The following is a 17,394-nucleotide window of genomic DNA, read 5'->3' as shown; positions in this document are numbered from 1 at the left end:
TTCTAGTTTAAATTGAACAAACTAATTTAGTTTCTGTAATTTTACATCGATTGGCTCAACTCACTATCGTTTTTATGTTAAAGCTTTTCAAAGTTGACATAATTTTAAAAAAATACAAAATAAAAAAAAAAACATTTTTTAGTACTTTACAAGATTTCCACAACAAAATGGTTCTGATAGTTTTGAGAACTGTATATTACACATCTAACATACATTTTTTATAATGTTTCTATGAGCACTTACAAAGAAAAAGGAATTTTTATTTAAATTGTTACCGTTAAATTGTTATTCTTATTAGTAGAAAGACACCAACATTCACACACAATATTTAAATTCAGGCTCTTTACAATGTAGATTCAATACAATTTATCAATAGAGACCATTCTATGACGTTTTGTATTTCTCGCAAATACGTATTTTATAAAATTATGATGACTGGTTTGTTGTAACGGTTTTTATTCAAATCAAAAGTCCTGTATCTTTTTTATGGCTCATAGATAAAATCTGAAAAAAATATATTACACATATAATCTATAAATCTAAAAACTGTAAGAGTCATATCCCAAATAGCCAGAATTGCTTAAGCAGCTCATTTTGGCACGCTAAAGATCGCTGCTCTAATTCGCCTTTTGCAGTAGATAAACAGCATCAAAGTTCTATGTGGGCCTTTCAAACAGCGCCTAAGCAGCTTCCTTATGCCACGATGCCAGGGATTATTTTTCTTTGTGTTTAATTTTCAAGCAAGCGTCATCGATGAAATAAACAACAGATTTGTTTCGTTTAAACAGATATGTATATTTTTAAATCCTTTGTATTGATGAATTACAAAAAACTTTATACAATTTACTGATAATTCACAATCACTTCACTCATATTCATTCTTCAATTACGAATATAACTTGTGCAGCAGCAATGAGATTATTGCCGGCGTCTGTCTTTGACACTTTGACAAGAGCCACCTTGAACCGATGTCATGCATTAAAAAGCTATAAAGTTCCACCAAGTTCAGTACCCTTTCTTAACAAGCCTTCAAGTTCCATCATGAACCCTACACATAGTGCTAATCAGCCGCAAAGTTCCAAAGAGTACCATGTGCCTGTTAAAAAGCTCCATAGTTCCGCAAAGTACCATCTATCTCTTAATCAGCCACAAAGTACGACATCGGAACGATTGTCGTTAAACAGCCCCAAATCAGCTATAAAGTACGAGCTGGCTATTTGGGATTTCTGTGAACGTTTTGTAAAGTTTTGAAGAAAATAGAAACAATATTCTTCTTCTTCTTCTTTGGCACAACAATCGCTGTCGGTCAAGGCCTGTCTGTGCCCACTAGTGAAGTGAGGAGCTTGGCTTTCAGTGACTTATTGTTACCATAGCAGGATAGTCAGTCCTACGTATAGAAACAATATTAGATTATTAAATTTTCATCCGAATATTGCATCGATACGCATTCTGCATTACACATTCAGATTCAAAAATCTTCTAGAATTAAAGAAATAACTCAAACTATCAAACTTGATTTGGCTGCCCGTGCAGCCGTTTGCCTGGGAATAGGAATATACTCCGATCCGATTCCGACTATTGTTAGTCCGATTCCGACTCCGGCAAAATAGAACCACTACCCAACCCAAGCGCCACAGATTAAGCTTAAACGACTGGAAAATTGAATATCCATAGAAAAAAAATGAAAGCTCCACAGCTTCATTGGTTTGATCAAAGATGGCGTATTACAACTCATCATTATATTGCTATCCTTTTCTTGCAATGTATTTCGACAAGTTGCATTTTATTATGACCTATATAGCCTTCTAACTTTCTGAGCAAAAATCTATATAAATGGTCGTGTGGTTAGATACGTGGGTATCAACACCAATGACCATTGCTCAAATCTCACTTGCTTCAGTGCTGGTGGTTTCCGTTGGAGTTTAGTATTTAAACAATCGTATCGCCGTTCTAGTTCTAGCGATGCATAACTTCAATGCGAAACCATACAACAGTACAGAGGAAATGAGAAAGCTCTCCTCCAAGCGATGAAGCTCAACTGGTTGGGGTATCCCACCAACAGATAGCGCCACCAGCTTTTTTGCTATTTTTAGAATGCATGAGTCGTTTGGCGTCTGCTAAACGAAGTCTTTCTATATTCCGTTTAGGTAGAGAACTTGAGTCGTTTAGAAGCCGTTTAGTGGTCGTTTAGTGGATTTGTGGCACTTGGGAAGTGCCACAAATCCACTAAACGACCACTAAACGGCTTCTAAACGACTCAAGTTCTCTACCTAAACGGAATATAGAAAGACTTCGTTTAGCAGACGCCAAACGACTCATGCATTCTAAAAATAGCAAAAAAGCTGGTGGCGCTATCTGTTGGTGGGATACCCCCAACCAGTTGAGCTTCATCGCTTGGAGGAGAGCTTTCTCATTTCCTCTGTACTGTTGTATGGTTTCGCATTGAAGTTATGCATCGCTAGAACTAGAACGGCGATACGATTGTTTAAATACTAAACTCCAACGGAAACCACCAGCACTGAAGCAAGTGAGATTTGAGCAATGGTCATTGGTGTTGATACCCACGTATCTAACCACACGACCATTTATATAGATTTTTGCTCAGAAAGTTAGAAGGCTATATAGGTCATAATAAAATGCAACTTGTCGAAATACATTGCAAGAAAAGGATAGCAATATAATGATGAGTTGTAATACGCCATCTATTGATCAAACCAATGAAGCTGTGGAGCTTTCATTTTTTTTCTATGGATATTCAATTTTCCAGTCGTTTAAGCTTAATCTGTGGCGCTTGGGTAGACCCGCCCGGAGTTAGAGTGGCCCGGAGTCGTTCAGAGTCGTCCGAAGTCGTCCGGAGTCTGCTGGAGTTGGAGTCATTCGGAGTCGTTTAGAGTCGATCGGAGTCGACCAGAATCGGAGTTGGAGTTATCTGACGGAACGACTCCGAACGACTCCGAATGACTCAGAATGACTCCGGACGACTCCGGGTGATTCTGCGAGATTTCGGCCGTTTCCGGATAATTCCGAACGACCAGGGCAGACCTTTCTTCCGAAGTCGATTCCGAATTTATCGGAGTCGGATCGGAGTCGACTCCAAATTTTTACCATCTTTTTTTTACCCATCACTAGTTCCGTCAGCTTCAGCGCCAATGTTACTCGCCGTTCGATCTCGATACTGATTTCGGATTTTACTATTTGATTAAATTTGATTAATGTGTGTAAAAAACGATTACAAAAAAAAAACAAACAAAACTTTAAACCATTTTCAAACAATTCATTCTTTTTGGCACGGCCAACATCTCCTTGAGCAACCTTGGGCTACGGCTTCCCGACAGTGCTAAACTGTGCACCATAAACACGTGCCCGTGCACAACTGTCATCCGCTCGCCTTGACCTGTCAAAAGCGTGTGTGTGTGTGTGTGTGTGTGCGAAGAGTTGTGCTGTTGCGTCTGTTTATGCGTGTGTAGTTGTGTGGCTATGTGTGTTTGATGTAAAGGGTGTGTATGGGCGGGGGTGGTCGAGGGAGCTGCGCGCGCGCTCGCGCGTGTGTGTGTGTGAGAGAGATAGAAAAACACATTAGAAATAGAAGAAGGATCTGAGAAAGTTTTGTCACTGGACGGGTGCGCTGGATGGATGGGGGTCGCACAGCCAGCAGTATAGCCAACGCGAAAACCCAAAGGGAAGCGAAAACGAGCGAGCGCACGCCCAAGGCAAGGCACGCAGAGGCTTGCAGAGGGGCAGACAATCGGTCCCAGTGCGCACACGGATTAGCAGCGATCATTGTGTGGCCCACGGCGCCACGGGCACTGTCTTTGAGGGGCCATTAGGGGCCTAGTAGCCCTGTCTGTCGCTCCGGACCCGAAACCCGTGTTGGAGCTGTTTTTGGTTGGTGTTTTTTCTTCTTTCGCTTCAACCCTACCACCCCCGCATTCAGCCCTCCCTCCGCTGGCATCCCTTTTGTGAGTGTGGTAAAGTGCACGCGGAGGGCGGGAGGGGCGGGTCCACATGGTTTCCTCCTGAGACGGGCGGGTGCGCAACAACAACAACAACAACGACGACGACGGTCACACGGACGCACGCGCACGATGGACGAGGAGGAAAGCCCGTTCCTGTCCGGATATCTTACCGTCAAGTCGCAGAGTGGCTTTTCATGGCGTGTCACCAAAAAGGTAAGAGAAATAGACAAACACATACACACACACATACACACGCACCACAAACAGGAAAAGTCGAGGAAAAGTGAGGCAGAGTGTGCTGTCGGATCGGCCCGCCGTCGCAGTTGTGGCCAACCCACCCCAATGCTAATGCCCGTCTATCCATTCTTTCTATTCCCCCGTCTCCTTCTCCCCCTGATGCTCCCCGCTGCTGCCGACCGACAAATCAGGTCAAATACTGTCAGCTGTTCAAGGCGAGCCGCCACGGGATCGAGCGGCTTGAGATTAGCGACGGCGAGCACGACAAAACCCGCCGGATCGTGACGCTCGAGAACTGCGTCAAGATAGTGCTGGACCAACCGCCCCAGAACACAATCAACATCGTCTCGAAGACGGGCCAGATACAGCTGTACTCGCCGGACGAGGCGCTCGCCCGCCAGTGGACGAACGCGCTGCAGATCGTCGCGTTCCGGGACAAGTCCGGCCAGGCGGCGCCGCCGCCCCCGCCCCGCCCGAACACGATCGAGGAGGACAACGACCTCTACTGCTCGTCGTACAGCGAGGGCATCTACACGGTGACGCTCATCCCGACCGACGCCTCGATCAAGAACGGGCTCGAGCCGACGATGTACACGCTCGAGCTCGGGCAGACCGACATGCGGCTGAAGTGCTACGAGGACGAGAGCGTCACGGTGGCGGTGTGGCCGTACCGCTACATCCGCAAGTACGGCTACCGGGAGGGCAAGTTTACGTTCGAGGCGGGCCGGAAGTGCAACACCGGCGAGGGCACGTTCAAGCTGGACAACGCGAACCCGCAGGACATCTTCCGCTGCATGCTGACCAAGATGAAGTCGATGAAGCGGTTCATCTCGTCCTCGTCCGAGGCGGAGGCGCACGCGCTCAGCAGCCAGCTGTGCGCGGCGCTCGCGATGGAGCCGGGCTCGCGCAGCCCGCTGCCAGGCGTGCACTGCGACGAGAATATGGCCGCCCATCTGTCCTCGATCGAGCTGCTGCACGAGATGTCGGCGCCGGGCGGCTGCTCGATCGGTGCGATCGCGCACCTCAAAAGCATCCCGACCAAGCCGCCGCGCAAGCAGCCGGGCGGTGGTGGCGCCCCCGTCGTCGAGCTGCCCGATCCAAAGCATGCGAACGTGTCGACGGTGTTTATCAAGAGCAATGGGCATACTAACAATAACAATAACAATAACTACAATCATAGCAACAGTAACAGCGGCAGCAATAGTGGCGGAACGACCCCGACCGGGCCGATCCGCACCGTAACGCTCGGCACCGCGCCCGATGGGGACGCGGGCGAACCGACGGTCGGCGCGGGCGTGGTGCTGGTGAGCGGAGCGAAAGCGAAGGGCGACCTGGACTACGAGTGCGTGAAGGACATTACCGACGCGTGGAAGCTCTACGGGCTGAACGAGGTAAAACACACGGAATCGATGGTGGACGGTGGTGGTGGGCCGGTGGCGGGCGCCGTCAGTGCAGCGATCATCACCACTGCCACCGCTTGCACCACCACCACCACCAGCATCACCACCTCCACCACGACCGCCACCACCACCATTGGCCAGCAGGGCGCCGCCGAGCACGTGCGGCTCGAGTACGATCGGTTGGACTTTTTCCGCACGACCACGCGGCACCCGTCGGCCGACTACAAAACGATCGTCCCGATCCGGCTGTCCGGCGACGGTACGGGCGTCCCGTGCCCGGCCCCCCAATCCTCGGACGACTACGAAATCATCGGCGAACCGTCCCCGCCGCCGCCGCCGCTCCCACCGCTGGTAGCGGCGTCCGGCTACAGTGTCACGCTGCGCAGCCGCAGCCAGGAGGACGGCGGTGGCGGCGGTGCGTTCGACTATTCAGTATTCAGCGGCGGCGAGCAGGACGAGCAGCATCCGCCCTCGCCCCAGCACCCACTGCCCCACCAGCACCATCTCCACCATCATCATCTACCGCAGCAGCAGCAGCAGCAGCAGCAGCAGCAGCCGCCGCCGCGCAACAACATAACGGCCACGATCAACTATGCGACGATCAGCAAACCGAAGCGGGTTTAACGGCGAGACCAACGGCTGTTTGTTTAGCCACAGTTTACGGTTCCAATCAGTTTCCTTTTGTTTGGCCGTTTAGTTCAAACGATAAGGAAACCAACGCCACCGGCTAATTGTTTTTTTCTTTTTTTTTTTGCTCCTGGTTTCGTTTCGAGATGGGTTAAAATTGATACTGCTTACTTTTTTTGTCTTTGCTAGTAAGCTGGTACGCAAAATGTGATATGTTTGTTTTGTACTTTTTTTAAAATCTTTTTGGTATTGCAAACAGACCAAGAAAGGCGGAAAACTCGCACACTGGAACACGCTCCCTCCGGAATCATTTTCTAAGAGTGGTATTTTTTTTTAAATTTTGTTTCTCAACATTCCAATCTCAAAAAAACACGCCATTCCCCGAAGCTAACGAAAAGGCGCGGTAGAGGATAGAGAAGTGAGCGCGAGTCTGTTGCTGAACTGAACTGCTTGCCAATGCTCACACCGGTAGGAAGGAAGGAAGTACATCTGTCTCTGTGTACTGTGATTTGCAAAAGGTATTGTTTTATGTGGTTTTAGTTGTTTGTTGTTGTTGTTGTGTAAGCAAGCAAGAAAAACGGTGGCCCGCAGCATTGCGCAGGATGCAGTTAGTAGGCTCGCGCACAAACTCGATGCAGCATAGTGTGTAGGAATTGTTAGGGACAGCGTTAGAGCGTTAGACCGTAAGCAAGGCAACTGCCGCCAAGTGCCCATTTTTGGAAACATCATCCCAAGTGCCTAGCGAGAAAGTAATCACTATAGAGTGTACGCGCGTATACACAGACCCCGCATAGAAGAGCACGCACAGCAGAGAATTATTATAGTGTAAGAAACCAGCAGTATGGTATTCCGTAAATAAGCAGCACGTAGCAGTTTACTGCAAGCAAGCAAACGTTGTGCCATAGATGTTTTTGGCAGCCCATTTTTTTAAACCTTTATTACCTATACCCTTGATAATAAGCGCCATTACGCGGTACTGACAACGAAACTGACCACGAAATAAAAAAGGAACGCGACAGCGACAAGGATTTCCATTTTAATGTACGAAAGTGATAATGAATGTTCCTTTTTTTTTTGGTTTTTATCTGGCTCACTATATGCACAGAGAAAGAAAGCTAAGGATGCTCGGGCGTATTGGAATGTGGAGGACGGTCTCGGAACATATTTTTGAATGGCACGAACGAATGCGTTCGTAGGGAAGAGGTGCAAACAGCAATTGGGGGGAGGGGACATAGCAAAACGGTTTGTTTATGTGCTATGAATAAGATGGTTGTAACGAAATGATACAATAAGGCAGAATTTTAGGCACTCTGTTTAATGGGAACGAAGAACCGAGAGGGACAGATAGAGAAAAAGATAGAACCATAGCAAATGGTCGTTTTAGTATTAGGTAGATTTGTATTTGCCTTATTCGTTGGTGCTATATCTAAGGTAAAGAAAATAACCGCAAATAAACTACAATTAATATGTAAATAAAGATCAGGGGTCGTCAACCCAAATTTAAAAAAAAAAACAATCAGATGGATTTTTATTTGTTTGTTTATTTGAAATTAATATTTGTACGCCAATCAATCAGACTTAACAAAATGTCTTACAATTAATTATCTCAATTAATTCTAGCGCGAGTAGTAGCAGCAGTGGAGTTTATTGTGGATATAATATACAGGCAGTCCCCGGGATACACGGTATCTTTTAAACGCGTTTTTTTAAAATAGTTATTTGAGCAAATTGTACTGATTTGACACATCAATGGTAAAATGCCAAATAATTTCTCTTTTTATCGAATGCTAAAAACCATTACAAAATGTTTAAATCTATTATATTCATTCAGAATCATATCAAATAATATAATAAGTGGCTAACATGCACACTTATACGAACATTAGTGATATTTTGGCTAGAAATGACAAGCTTTCGTGTATAAAGGATTTCTATGGAAAAATAGTTTACTACTGGTTCGAGGATCGAACAATATCGAAACAGTGTTTTAAATTAAATATTTTAACAAAAAAAATCAAGTATATTTTCAACAAATTTGATGCAGCATGGTTTTTAAATATTATTGGAATTCAAAAAGAGTATAACATATTTCAAAATATTAAATTTATAAAAAACACACATTGACCTGTCAAATTAAGAAGAAATGGGTACTGCGAATTCGCATATAGCGAGTATCGTGTACTGTAGATAATTGCTGTACGCAGTATTTTACGACCGTTTTCGGTCCCCATTAATCTTGAGGCGGTCCCGAGACGGTCGTCGTCAACTCGAACGACTCAATAACATGCCTGTCATGGGTTCAAGCCCAGAATGGACCGTCCCCCCGTAGCAAGGATTGCCTATCCAGCTACGTGGTAATGAATTAAGTCTCGAAGCCTGTATAGGCCGGCATATTCGCGTAGGACGTTACGCCACATAGAAGAAGTAATCTCGGGGACCACCTCCCAAACAGCCAAAATTACTTAAGCAGCACATTTTGGCAAGCTATTGATTGCTGCTCCAATTCGCCGTTTGCAGTAGTTAAACAGCATCAACGTTCCAGGCAAGCCTTTCAAACAGCGCTTAAGCAGCTTCCTTACGCCAGGGTACCGGGGATTATTGTTCTTTGTGTTTTATTTTCAAGCAAGCGTCATCGTTGAAATAAACAACACAATTTGTTTTGTTTGCGTACATGCGTATATTTGTAAATCCTTAATATTCATGAATTACACAAAATGTCTCACAATTTACTGTACAATCACAATCACTTCACTCAATATTCCTCCTTCAATTAACTTTACTAGCTTGGGCAGCAGCAACGAAATGATTGACAGCACCAGTCTTTGACACTTTGACAAGGACCACCTCGTACCGATGTCATGCATTAAAAAGCTATAAAGTTCCACCAAGTTCGGTGCGCTTTCTTAATAAGCCTTCAAGTTCCATCATGAACCCTACACATAGTGCTAATCAGCCGCAAAGTTTCAAAGAGCGTTTCTACATACACCGAGAATGCAGCTGAGAAAATAACTGACAGCATGCTTTGACAGCGACTGACAGCATTTTCGGTGAGAGAATTCTCCTCGGCATGCAAAGAACGATGGAGCTGAGAAAAAAATGAATTGGCAGTTTATAGCGATCGATCAATTTTAGTTTGCATTTTTGCCGTCTAATAATCGTAGAAATATTATTAAAAAGTAAAAGAAACTTTTTTGACCTCATTTAGCGATTAAAATGGATTTTTTCAACATCATTTTAAAAGTCTCATCTCGGCGCTTTTCAGAGCTTCTACACACACCAGCGTAAGAAACCGGTTGTCAATTCTCTCACAGCCATCTCTCAGCTGCAGTCTCGGTGTATGTAGAAACGCTCAAAGAGTACCATGTACCTGTTAAAAAGCTCTATAGTTCCGCAAAGTACCGTCTATCTCTTAATCAGCCACTAAGTACGACATCGGAACGATTTTTCGTTAAACAGCCCCAAATCAGCTATAAAGTACGAGCAGGCTATTTGAGTAAGGGCGGTGGCAACGCTTTTTCGCATGCGATTTTATCGGACGGCCTGTCAAATTTTTATATAGGATGTGACAGATAACGTCGGACGACGAAATCGCACGTCCAACGTTATCTGTCAAATCCCATATACATCTCCTCCGATAAAATCGCATCCGATCAGCGTTGCCACCGCCCTAACAGGTACTGTGTATCTCAGGGACCGCCTGTATATGTGTATGGAAAAAATGCAAAAAAATGTAGTTTTAGCAATCCTAGCGAGAACATTACAGCCTAACCACTTAAAAGCGAAATGAGATCTTCTAATACGGCCTGGGAATGGGCTACCAGAGACAAAGAATTAAAACATTTACAGGATGATGGAATTGCGGATGAGGTAACGAAACTGATACAGGTTGTACAGATTGTACAGATTGTATTTATGTGTGTTTGATGATATTGTTTTGTCTAAAAAGCCTGCTGGAAAAGGAAAGAACAAATCCTTACCTTTTTTTAGAAATAACATATAGATTTCATTTGGAATTTAATTTAAAGAGCAGCGCAAAAAAGATGAATTCACTAGTCAAACTTTGACGACCCCTGGACTAGATTGTACCTCGATTTATAAAATATTTCGATTGGATTTGTGTTGCATCGTTGATCAAAGATGGCCCATCCTGTTCACAGTCGGAGGAAATGCTCGTTTAAATGTTTTTTTAAGATTTTAAATTGTTGATGGTACAATACAGGTTGAAAATATTCCTTATTGTTTTTAGCTTTTGTCTCCAGATTTCGAAGGTTTTAAAAAAAATTAATTAATTTTACCACATTTAAACTATATCTATGACTGTGCTAAATGTATTCAATTCATTCGCAATTTACTCTGAATATTGTAACCACCGCAGGCATTTTATTCGTCCGAAGTAAGAGAAACTTATTTGAAATAAACATGTTATTTACATTTAATTGAAATGAATCATTTACCGACCCGATGCGATTTGTTATTTGCACAAATCGCACCAACACACGCAGTGCGGCGAATGCAAAGAAGCAACAAAAAAAAAAGAATGATAAAAAATCCAAACCCAAACACGATTCCAGAGCGAGCGCTTGCCCCCAGAACCAACAACCAATAATGCTGTCGATTTTATTTACATTGCAAGCGCGCACGCGCAACCGCACACGCCAGCCGCCGACCGTACTGGACCGTTTTGACAGGCCTGCTGCGTTGAAAGTGCGCAGTCGGCCCGCAGTTCCTGGAAACAGCCACCCCTAAAACGGCAGCGATGGCGGCAGGAGGGTGCGCGCGCTGCAGAGCGGTCCAAGATGCGAATGAAAGAATTTTATCTTTGCTCGCTGTCAAACTGGCTGTCTGCTGTGGGAAGACAGAGATAGCGCGTGCATGCGCGAGCGAGTAGAAACGGGACACAGCGTGCTACAAGGGGCTAGGGCAGGGGCCTGCGAGAAGCAAGCAGTAAGGGCGCAGACGGAAAGGCTGAAAAGCAAGGGCAACAAAACGTCAAGAAACAGAGAGCACAAAGTTTGGAAGCGTGAGGATCGCGTAGCGTTGTGTGTGCGTGCTTCTTTTTTTGTGTGTGTGTGTGTTGTCTGATGTTTCAATAGTTTTCGGACGCGACCAAGGGGGCGACAATTCGGGAAAAAAGGTCGACTGGGTGTGCAAAGGGAAAGTAACTAACCAACCAATCAACCAACAAGTCAATCCCATCCACCCCGCATCGCTGAAGTTTGGAGCTCGAGTGTGTGCATGAACGCGTCGAGTATGGGCCGTGCACTGGGGCTAGCGTTCAGGGTGGCGATGGGCTGTCTGCTGCTCCTCGGCTGCAGGACGCCCGAGGCCACCGCCGCGACGGCGACATCTACGCTGTCCGGCATCTACGTCGATAATGGCGTCGGGCAGACCGTGCTGGAGGACACGCTCACGTACGAGGAGCAGCAGGAGATCGAGAACGAAATACTGAACCTGCTCGGACTTCCGGGGCCGCGGCCGGCCGTCCGCCATCTACATTCCTCGGTCGGGTAGGTGTACTGGCCGCGCGTTTGGTTGCATCGGTGCAAACGCTCCTGTGCGTCTGCCTCTCTCTTTCTCTGTCTCTCCGTGCCGTTCTGTGGTGATATGTTCGGTTTTTGTCTTCCTCCAGCAAATCTGCGCCTCAATTTCTGCTCAATGTCTACGATCAACTGCAGCAGGAGGAGAACGACGCGCCAGCCGGGGCTGGCCGGATACGAAAGGTTCGTAGCACTGACATGGACATCCTGATCACCGAAGCCGACAGGAAAGCGATTGATGAGAGTGATATTATAATGACGTTTTTGAATAAGAGTGAGTTTTTGAAACCCGTGCCTGGCCCGGAAGATGCCACCGCCTTCGGCTCGGCGGCGCTCGGCCTGACCGGGACCACTTTTCCATTCGCGTACCTCCCACGTTCTACTGACAAATCAACGTAAAACGTAATGGCTAATCCAACCAAGTAGCTGGCTGAAGGACATGGATTGATATCTTAACACATACACACCAATGCCCACACACACACACATATATATATATATATATATACATCTTCACAGCTAATATGACTAATAATAGTCCACTAATTCTAGACGTTCGGTAGACATCGGTATGTCTCTCTCTGGAGTAGACAAGATCTCGCTATGGCTAATGCATGGGACCTAACATCTCGCTCCCTTAGAACACTAATTAAACTCCTGGAGGGTTAAAGGACACCCAGTAGGAAGGTTCTTACAGTACAGATGCCTAACCTTGGCAATGTCGGAATCTTGCCCCTTGCTTTGCTGCATGTATTATACCCCGCCAAATCGTACTGGATGTATGTTTGTTGACGCGTCGGATGTCTCACAGAGTATGGCAGTAGTATGGTTGTAGTCACTAGCATCCAACTCGGTGTAGCTCGGAATATTACTAATGTAGCAATGGCGCCGTCTTGCTGTCTGGCAGTACCCACGTAGCACGTACACTATTAACACACCAACGTTTCTCCCGCGCAGACCATCACGGTTCGGAGATGCGGCACGAGAAGGGACGCCGCCTCTGGTTCGGCATCGCCAACATCGAGGATGACGTGAGCGTGCTGATGGCCGAGCTGCGGCTCTACCGGAAGCTGAACCTGAACAAGTACACCACCTACAACACGTCCCTCACCCTGACCGTGTACGCACTGACCGAGCTGAACGGGTAGGTTTGAGTTGAAGGAGGGAGGATAAAGTTTTCTGGAGTGTTGAGTGGTTTTTTTCTCTACGTTCCCGAATTCCAGGGAAAGTGAGATGACGGAAATCTCGAGCATGCAGCTGACGGGAGACTACGAGGGTTGGCTCGAGATCAACGTTACCGGTGCGGTCAATCTGTGGCTCAAGAACAGGCAGGCCAACCACGGTCTCTACATCGGCGCCTACTTTGGCGAACGGGTCGGTAAGTAACTCCCTGCGGAGTAGGGCTTCCTGTCACTGCTTTCACCTCTGAACATTGTCATTTTTATTTATTCTCCCCCAAATTGTACGTGGCAGAGCGGGAGGTCAAGCTGGACGATGTAGGATTCGTGAGTGCGCGAGGCAGCGAGGAGTATCAACCGTTCCTAGTGGTGTATGCGAACAGCCAGCAGGTACGTACGCAGGCGGCAATAGACTCAACTCCCCAAAATTCCCACGCTATCCAGAGTTCGCATAATGTTTTGCTTTTGCTTGTCTGTTTGTTTGTTGGTTCGCCCACTGCCCACAGCAGATGATGAAGCCGATGCTGCAGCGGCACCTGACGCGCAATAAGCGCAGTCAGCCGGCGCGCAAGCGCAAGAGCAGCAAAACGGACCACCGGCACCCGTTCCAGTACCATCCGACGTACGATCAGCACAAGAGCTGCCGGATCCAGCAGCTGTACGTGAGCTTCAAGGATTTGCAGTGGCATGTGCGTATCTTCTTGTGTCTTTTTGTTGTTGTTGTCATTCGCACAAACCCAAGCTAACATGTTACGGCACCAATTGCAGGAGTGGATTATTGCACCGGAAGGGTACGGGGCGTACTACTGCAGCGGCGAATGTAACTTCCCGCTGAACGCGCACATGAACGCCACCAATCACGCGATCGTGCAGACGCTGGTACATTTGAACCATCCGACTAAGGTACTAAACGGGGCGATGAGGGAGGGGGGGGGGATCTTGAGCTGGAATGTTTGCTTCGAGCATTGGTGATCATGTGTGTGGTTGTTTGCTTCCCCAGGTACCGAAGCCATGCTGCGCTCCGACCAAACTGATTCCCATCTCCGTCCTGTATCACATCGACGAGTCGAACGTGAATCTGAAAAAATACAAGAACATGGTTGTGAAAAGCTGTGGATGCCATTAGGAGAAGAATGGAAGGAGAAGAAGCCGTGGGCGTTTGGGAGGAGGGACGATAGGGTAGATTTTCATTTTTGTAACAAAACACCCACACACACACATTTTGTAGAATATCTCACATGATATGAACGAATGAAGCGGTCATACTATCGCGAGCGTTTGCCGGTCGCACGACTGCAAGCCACGCGTGGAAATGGCGCTGGCTTGCGCAAGTGTTGTGCGCAAACTTCTTTGTTTGTGCGCGTGCGAAAGGGCCGCTCGCGAATTAGAGCTTAAGGGACGCGCGTCCAGCAGAGCCCCGTCGTCGGGCTGGGTGGTGGCTCATCATATTATGCTGCACGAGTGCAGTATGCTTTCGTGTCGCTTGCTGTAACTAAACCGGTAGGGGCATTCAGTCGTTGCGAGTGGTGTGCTGCTGCTTTCCCGTGTCGGTGCGCAATGCCATGTTTTCGCCTCGTCTAACATGGCAATTGCTGCAGCAGGAGAGCAGTGTTAGAGAGCGAGCGATGCTTCTCCCCGCCCCATACGTCCTCGGTATGGAGCGTTTGGCGAGAGGAGATTCTGGGGACAGTGGACACTGAACGGCACCCCCACTGGCCGTCATGGCAGACATGTACATCACATAAGGAAAAGTATTAATTGGTTAAACATAATGGCAAATCGGAATCTCGGGCCAGAGTACATATACACGAAGGAATTAAAAAAACACACAGAACAAAAAAAGCAAGAAATGCAACGAATGTATATTAAACAAACTTATTTGATAATGCTGATCTACTTGTGTATAATATGCTCAACACTGAAAGCGAAAGTGGAAAAATCAAAATAAAGCTACTCATTTATTGTCGTATTCGGTGATGTTTATTTACTATTAGCAAAGAAGAAATACAGTGGAACCCCTCGTCACGAGTTTGATCCGCTCCAGCGACTCACTCGTTATGCGGGAGGCTCTTTTCCACCTGATTCGTATGTACAGAGAAATAACTGGTTCCAGGACCGCAAATGTGGTGGTAAAAAGGGCATATTCGTATCTGCAGTACACTATTGCTTTAGTCAGTAGCTTTGTTTTGTAGTTCTTGTCATTACTATTGGTGCTGAAAAATGGTCGATTGTTTTTGTCTTTTTTTAGAGATCCTGCAATATATATCTTCAATCGAAAAGTACTCCCGAGCATTCTTGCGTTTCATCGACAGCAGACGACGCTCCAACGCAGTTTCTAGCACAATCACGGGCGCGTCAACCGAAGATATGTTTTTACGATGCTTTCTTCAATTTTAGATCCAACGGCGATTTCACGGGCTGTTTCTTACACGCCACTGAACATGATTGATTACACTATACCTACGTTTGATATACGCACAGTAGAAAAGCATCCTGAGTTGCATTATCAGTACATGCTGTCAATCCCTAGCACCTGTATTAATATACATCTATAGCACATCTCTGCGATCCGGTATTTTCCCACGCTTATGGAAGTCCTCGTGGATGGTACCAATATTTAAAAAAGGGAATCACTCATGGACTTCAAATTATCGCGGTATCACATCACTCTATGCGTTATCTAAAGCTTTTGATTTACGGTCCTATGCTCTCTGTTACATATAATTACATTATGGATACCCAACACGGGTTCGTACCCAAACGATCTGTTAGTTTCTGCAAACGTAATCTCCACTCCGGCGGTCAAGTCGATGTCATTTACACAGATCTCAAAGCAGCTTTCGACCTCATCTTACACGACATTTTAATCGCCAACATTGCAGAAGTTAGGGGTTTCGGAACAAATAGTTAAGTGGTTGCATTCCTACCTCACAGAACGCTCATACTAGATCAAGGTCAGCGATCATACATCTAGAGATTTGCTTGGCACCTGAGAGGTGTCTCAAGGTAGCAATTTGGCCCCTTGCTATTAGTTGTTTATATAAACGGTGTGGTGCAATTGCTTACGGAACACCGTTTTCTTCTGTTTGCCGACGACGTTAAGCTGTTCGCTCCTATCAAGGATACCAATGACTGCATCAATCTTCAACGCGCCATCAACCTGTTTAGCACATGGGCAGCTGTGATAATGCTATGGCGCTATGTATTGACAAATGCCGTGCTTAGTCTTTTTACCAGTCTCAGTCCCGCACACGATTCAATCAGATCAGATCGATAACATATCCGTAGTACACACCGATACATTCCGCGATCTTGGGATCATTCTCGACACCTGTTTAACGTTTAATCATCATCTAGAGCAGGTATGTCAAACTGGCGGCCCGCGGGCCGCATGCGGCCCTCGTCAATGCTGAATGCGGCCCGCGAGAATATTTTGAGAATTGCTAAAATCACTCCAAACCAAAAAACTGTTATTACTATTTGTCGAAGTGTATTTAATTTTCCAGAGAAGAACAATCAATTAGATGGTATATTTTTCGAATCAAACATGAATGTACCCATAACATCTCATAAACTTATTCTACACAATCGTACAGAACAATCGAGACCCTTAAGAAACATTGAATTGAATGCAAACTCAGTCGGTATTATGTTTCGATTGAATTCTGAATATTAGCATAGTATTGTGCACACTCGATTGCACATTCTATATGGAAAAATAGATTTGCGACTACCTTCTACCAACGAAAAAGTAATGAAAATAACTTGATACACACACTTGGAAACTTCGCAAAAACTAATGATGGATTGTCAGAATCGCATCTTCGGCTCAAAACCATTTTCGATCTTAGCAACTTCGAATCCGCATCTAAAGCAACTTCGAATCCGCATCTAAAGCAACTTCGAATCCGGCCAAATCAAACCAACAGTTCCGTTCGGTGCCGTCCGAAGCCTATAGAGCCGTTTAAAGCCATTCGGAACCGTTGGAGTCATCGGTTGTCGCAGGGAGCGGCTAATCTACAGTGAGAAATGGATCCGGTCGGTCCCACCGAATTTGACCATCTCAATACCCCCGAGTGCCAAGTAAAGGATTCATTCGGCTCCGAATTTCTCCGATTTGCACGGCTCCAACCTTATAATGTTACATCATTGATGTTTGATTGGAGCCACTTCTGTTTTTTTGTCATAATCATGCCACCATCAATTTTAATAAAAATGATTGTAGCCAAGTTGGAATTTTGTATACCCCACATTTTGCAAGACGAATTAATGTACTTTTGAACCTCCCCAAAAATCTAAACCAAAATGATGTGATTACGCTTAAGCCTAAAGTATTTAGATGAAGAATTTAAATAATCGAAATGCCGAAGTCGTGCGATACATAGCTAATTAATAGATTGGGAAATATGGGTTCTTGTAATAAGAAATGCCACCATATACCACCATATACCCCTTCGAA

General features: G+C 45.9%; 2 protein-coding genes across 3 annotated transcripts; both read left to right on the top strand.

Annotated features, from left to right (window-relative positions):
• Nucleotides 1-3,418: 3,418 nt before the first annotated feature.
• Nucleotides 3,419-7,276, top strand: LOC121595168. Its single transcript, XM_041918864.1, has 2 exons — nucleotides 3,419-4,169; nucleotides 4,385-7,276. The coding sequence occupies exons 1-2, from the start codon at nucleotides 4,086-4,088 to the stop codon at nucleotides 6,215-6,217; spliced, it is 1,917 nt and encodes a 638-aa protein (XP_041774798.1). The 5' UTR covers nucleotides 3,419-4,085; the 3' UTR covers nucleotides 6,218-7,276.
• A 3,709-nt stretch (nucleotides 7,277-10,985) lies between these two features.
• On the top strand, nucleotides 10,986-14,904 carry LOC121593690 (protein 60A-like). 2 transcript variants are annotated; one of them, XM_041916276.1, is made up of 8 exons: nucleotides 10,986-11,727; nucleotides 11,850-12,031; nucleotides 12,715-12,901; nucleotides 12,981-13,135; nucleotides 13,231-13,325; nucleotides 13,442-13,624; nucleotides 13,704-13,838; nucleotides 13,936-14,904. In XM_041916276.1, the coding sequence occupies exons 1-8, from the start codon at nucleotides 11,456-11,458 to the stop codon at nucleotides 14,059-14,061; spliced, it is 1,335 nt and encodes a 444-aa protein (XP_041772210.1). In that variant the 5' UTR covers nucleotides 10,986-11,455; the 3' UTR covers nucleotides 14,062-14,904. The 2 variants fall into 2 exon arrangements, with proteins under 2 accessions (XP_041772210.1, XP_041772220.1); XM_041916286.1 differs by having other exon boundaries at nucleotides 10,987-11,727; nucleotides 13,445-13,624.
• Nucleotides 14,905-17,394: the final 2,490 nt, after the last annotated feature.

Source organism: Anopheles merus, chromosome X (genome assembly GCF_017562075.2).
Source record: "Anopheles merus strain MAF chromosome X, AmerM5.1, whole genome shotgun sequence".
NCBI classification, from domain to species: Eukaryota; Metazoa; Arthropoda; class Insecta; order Diptera; family Culicidae; genus Anopheles; species Anopheles merus.
This window is presented reverse-complemented; position numbering and strand designations above follow the sequence as displayed.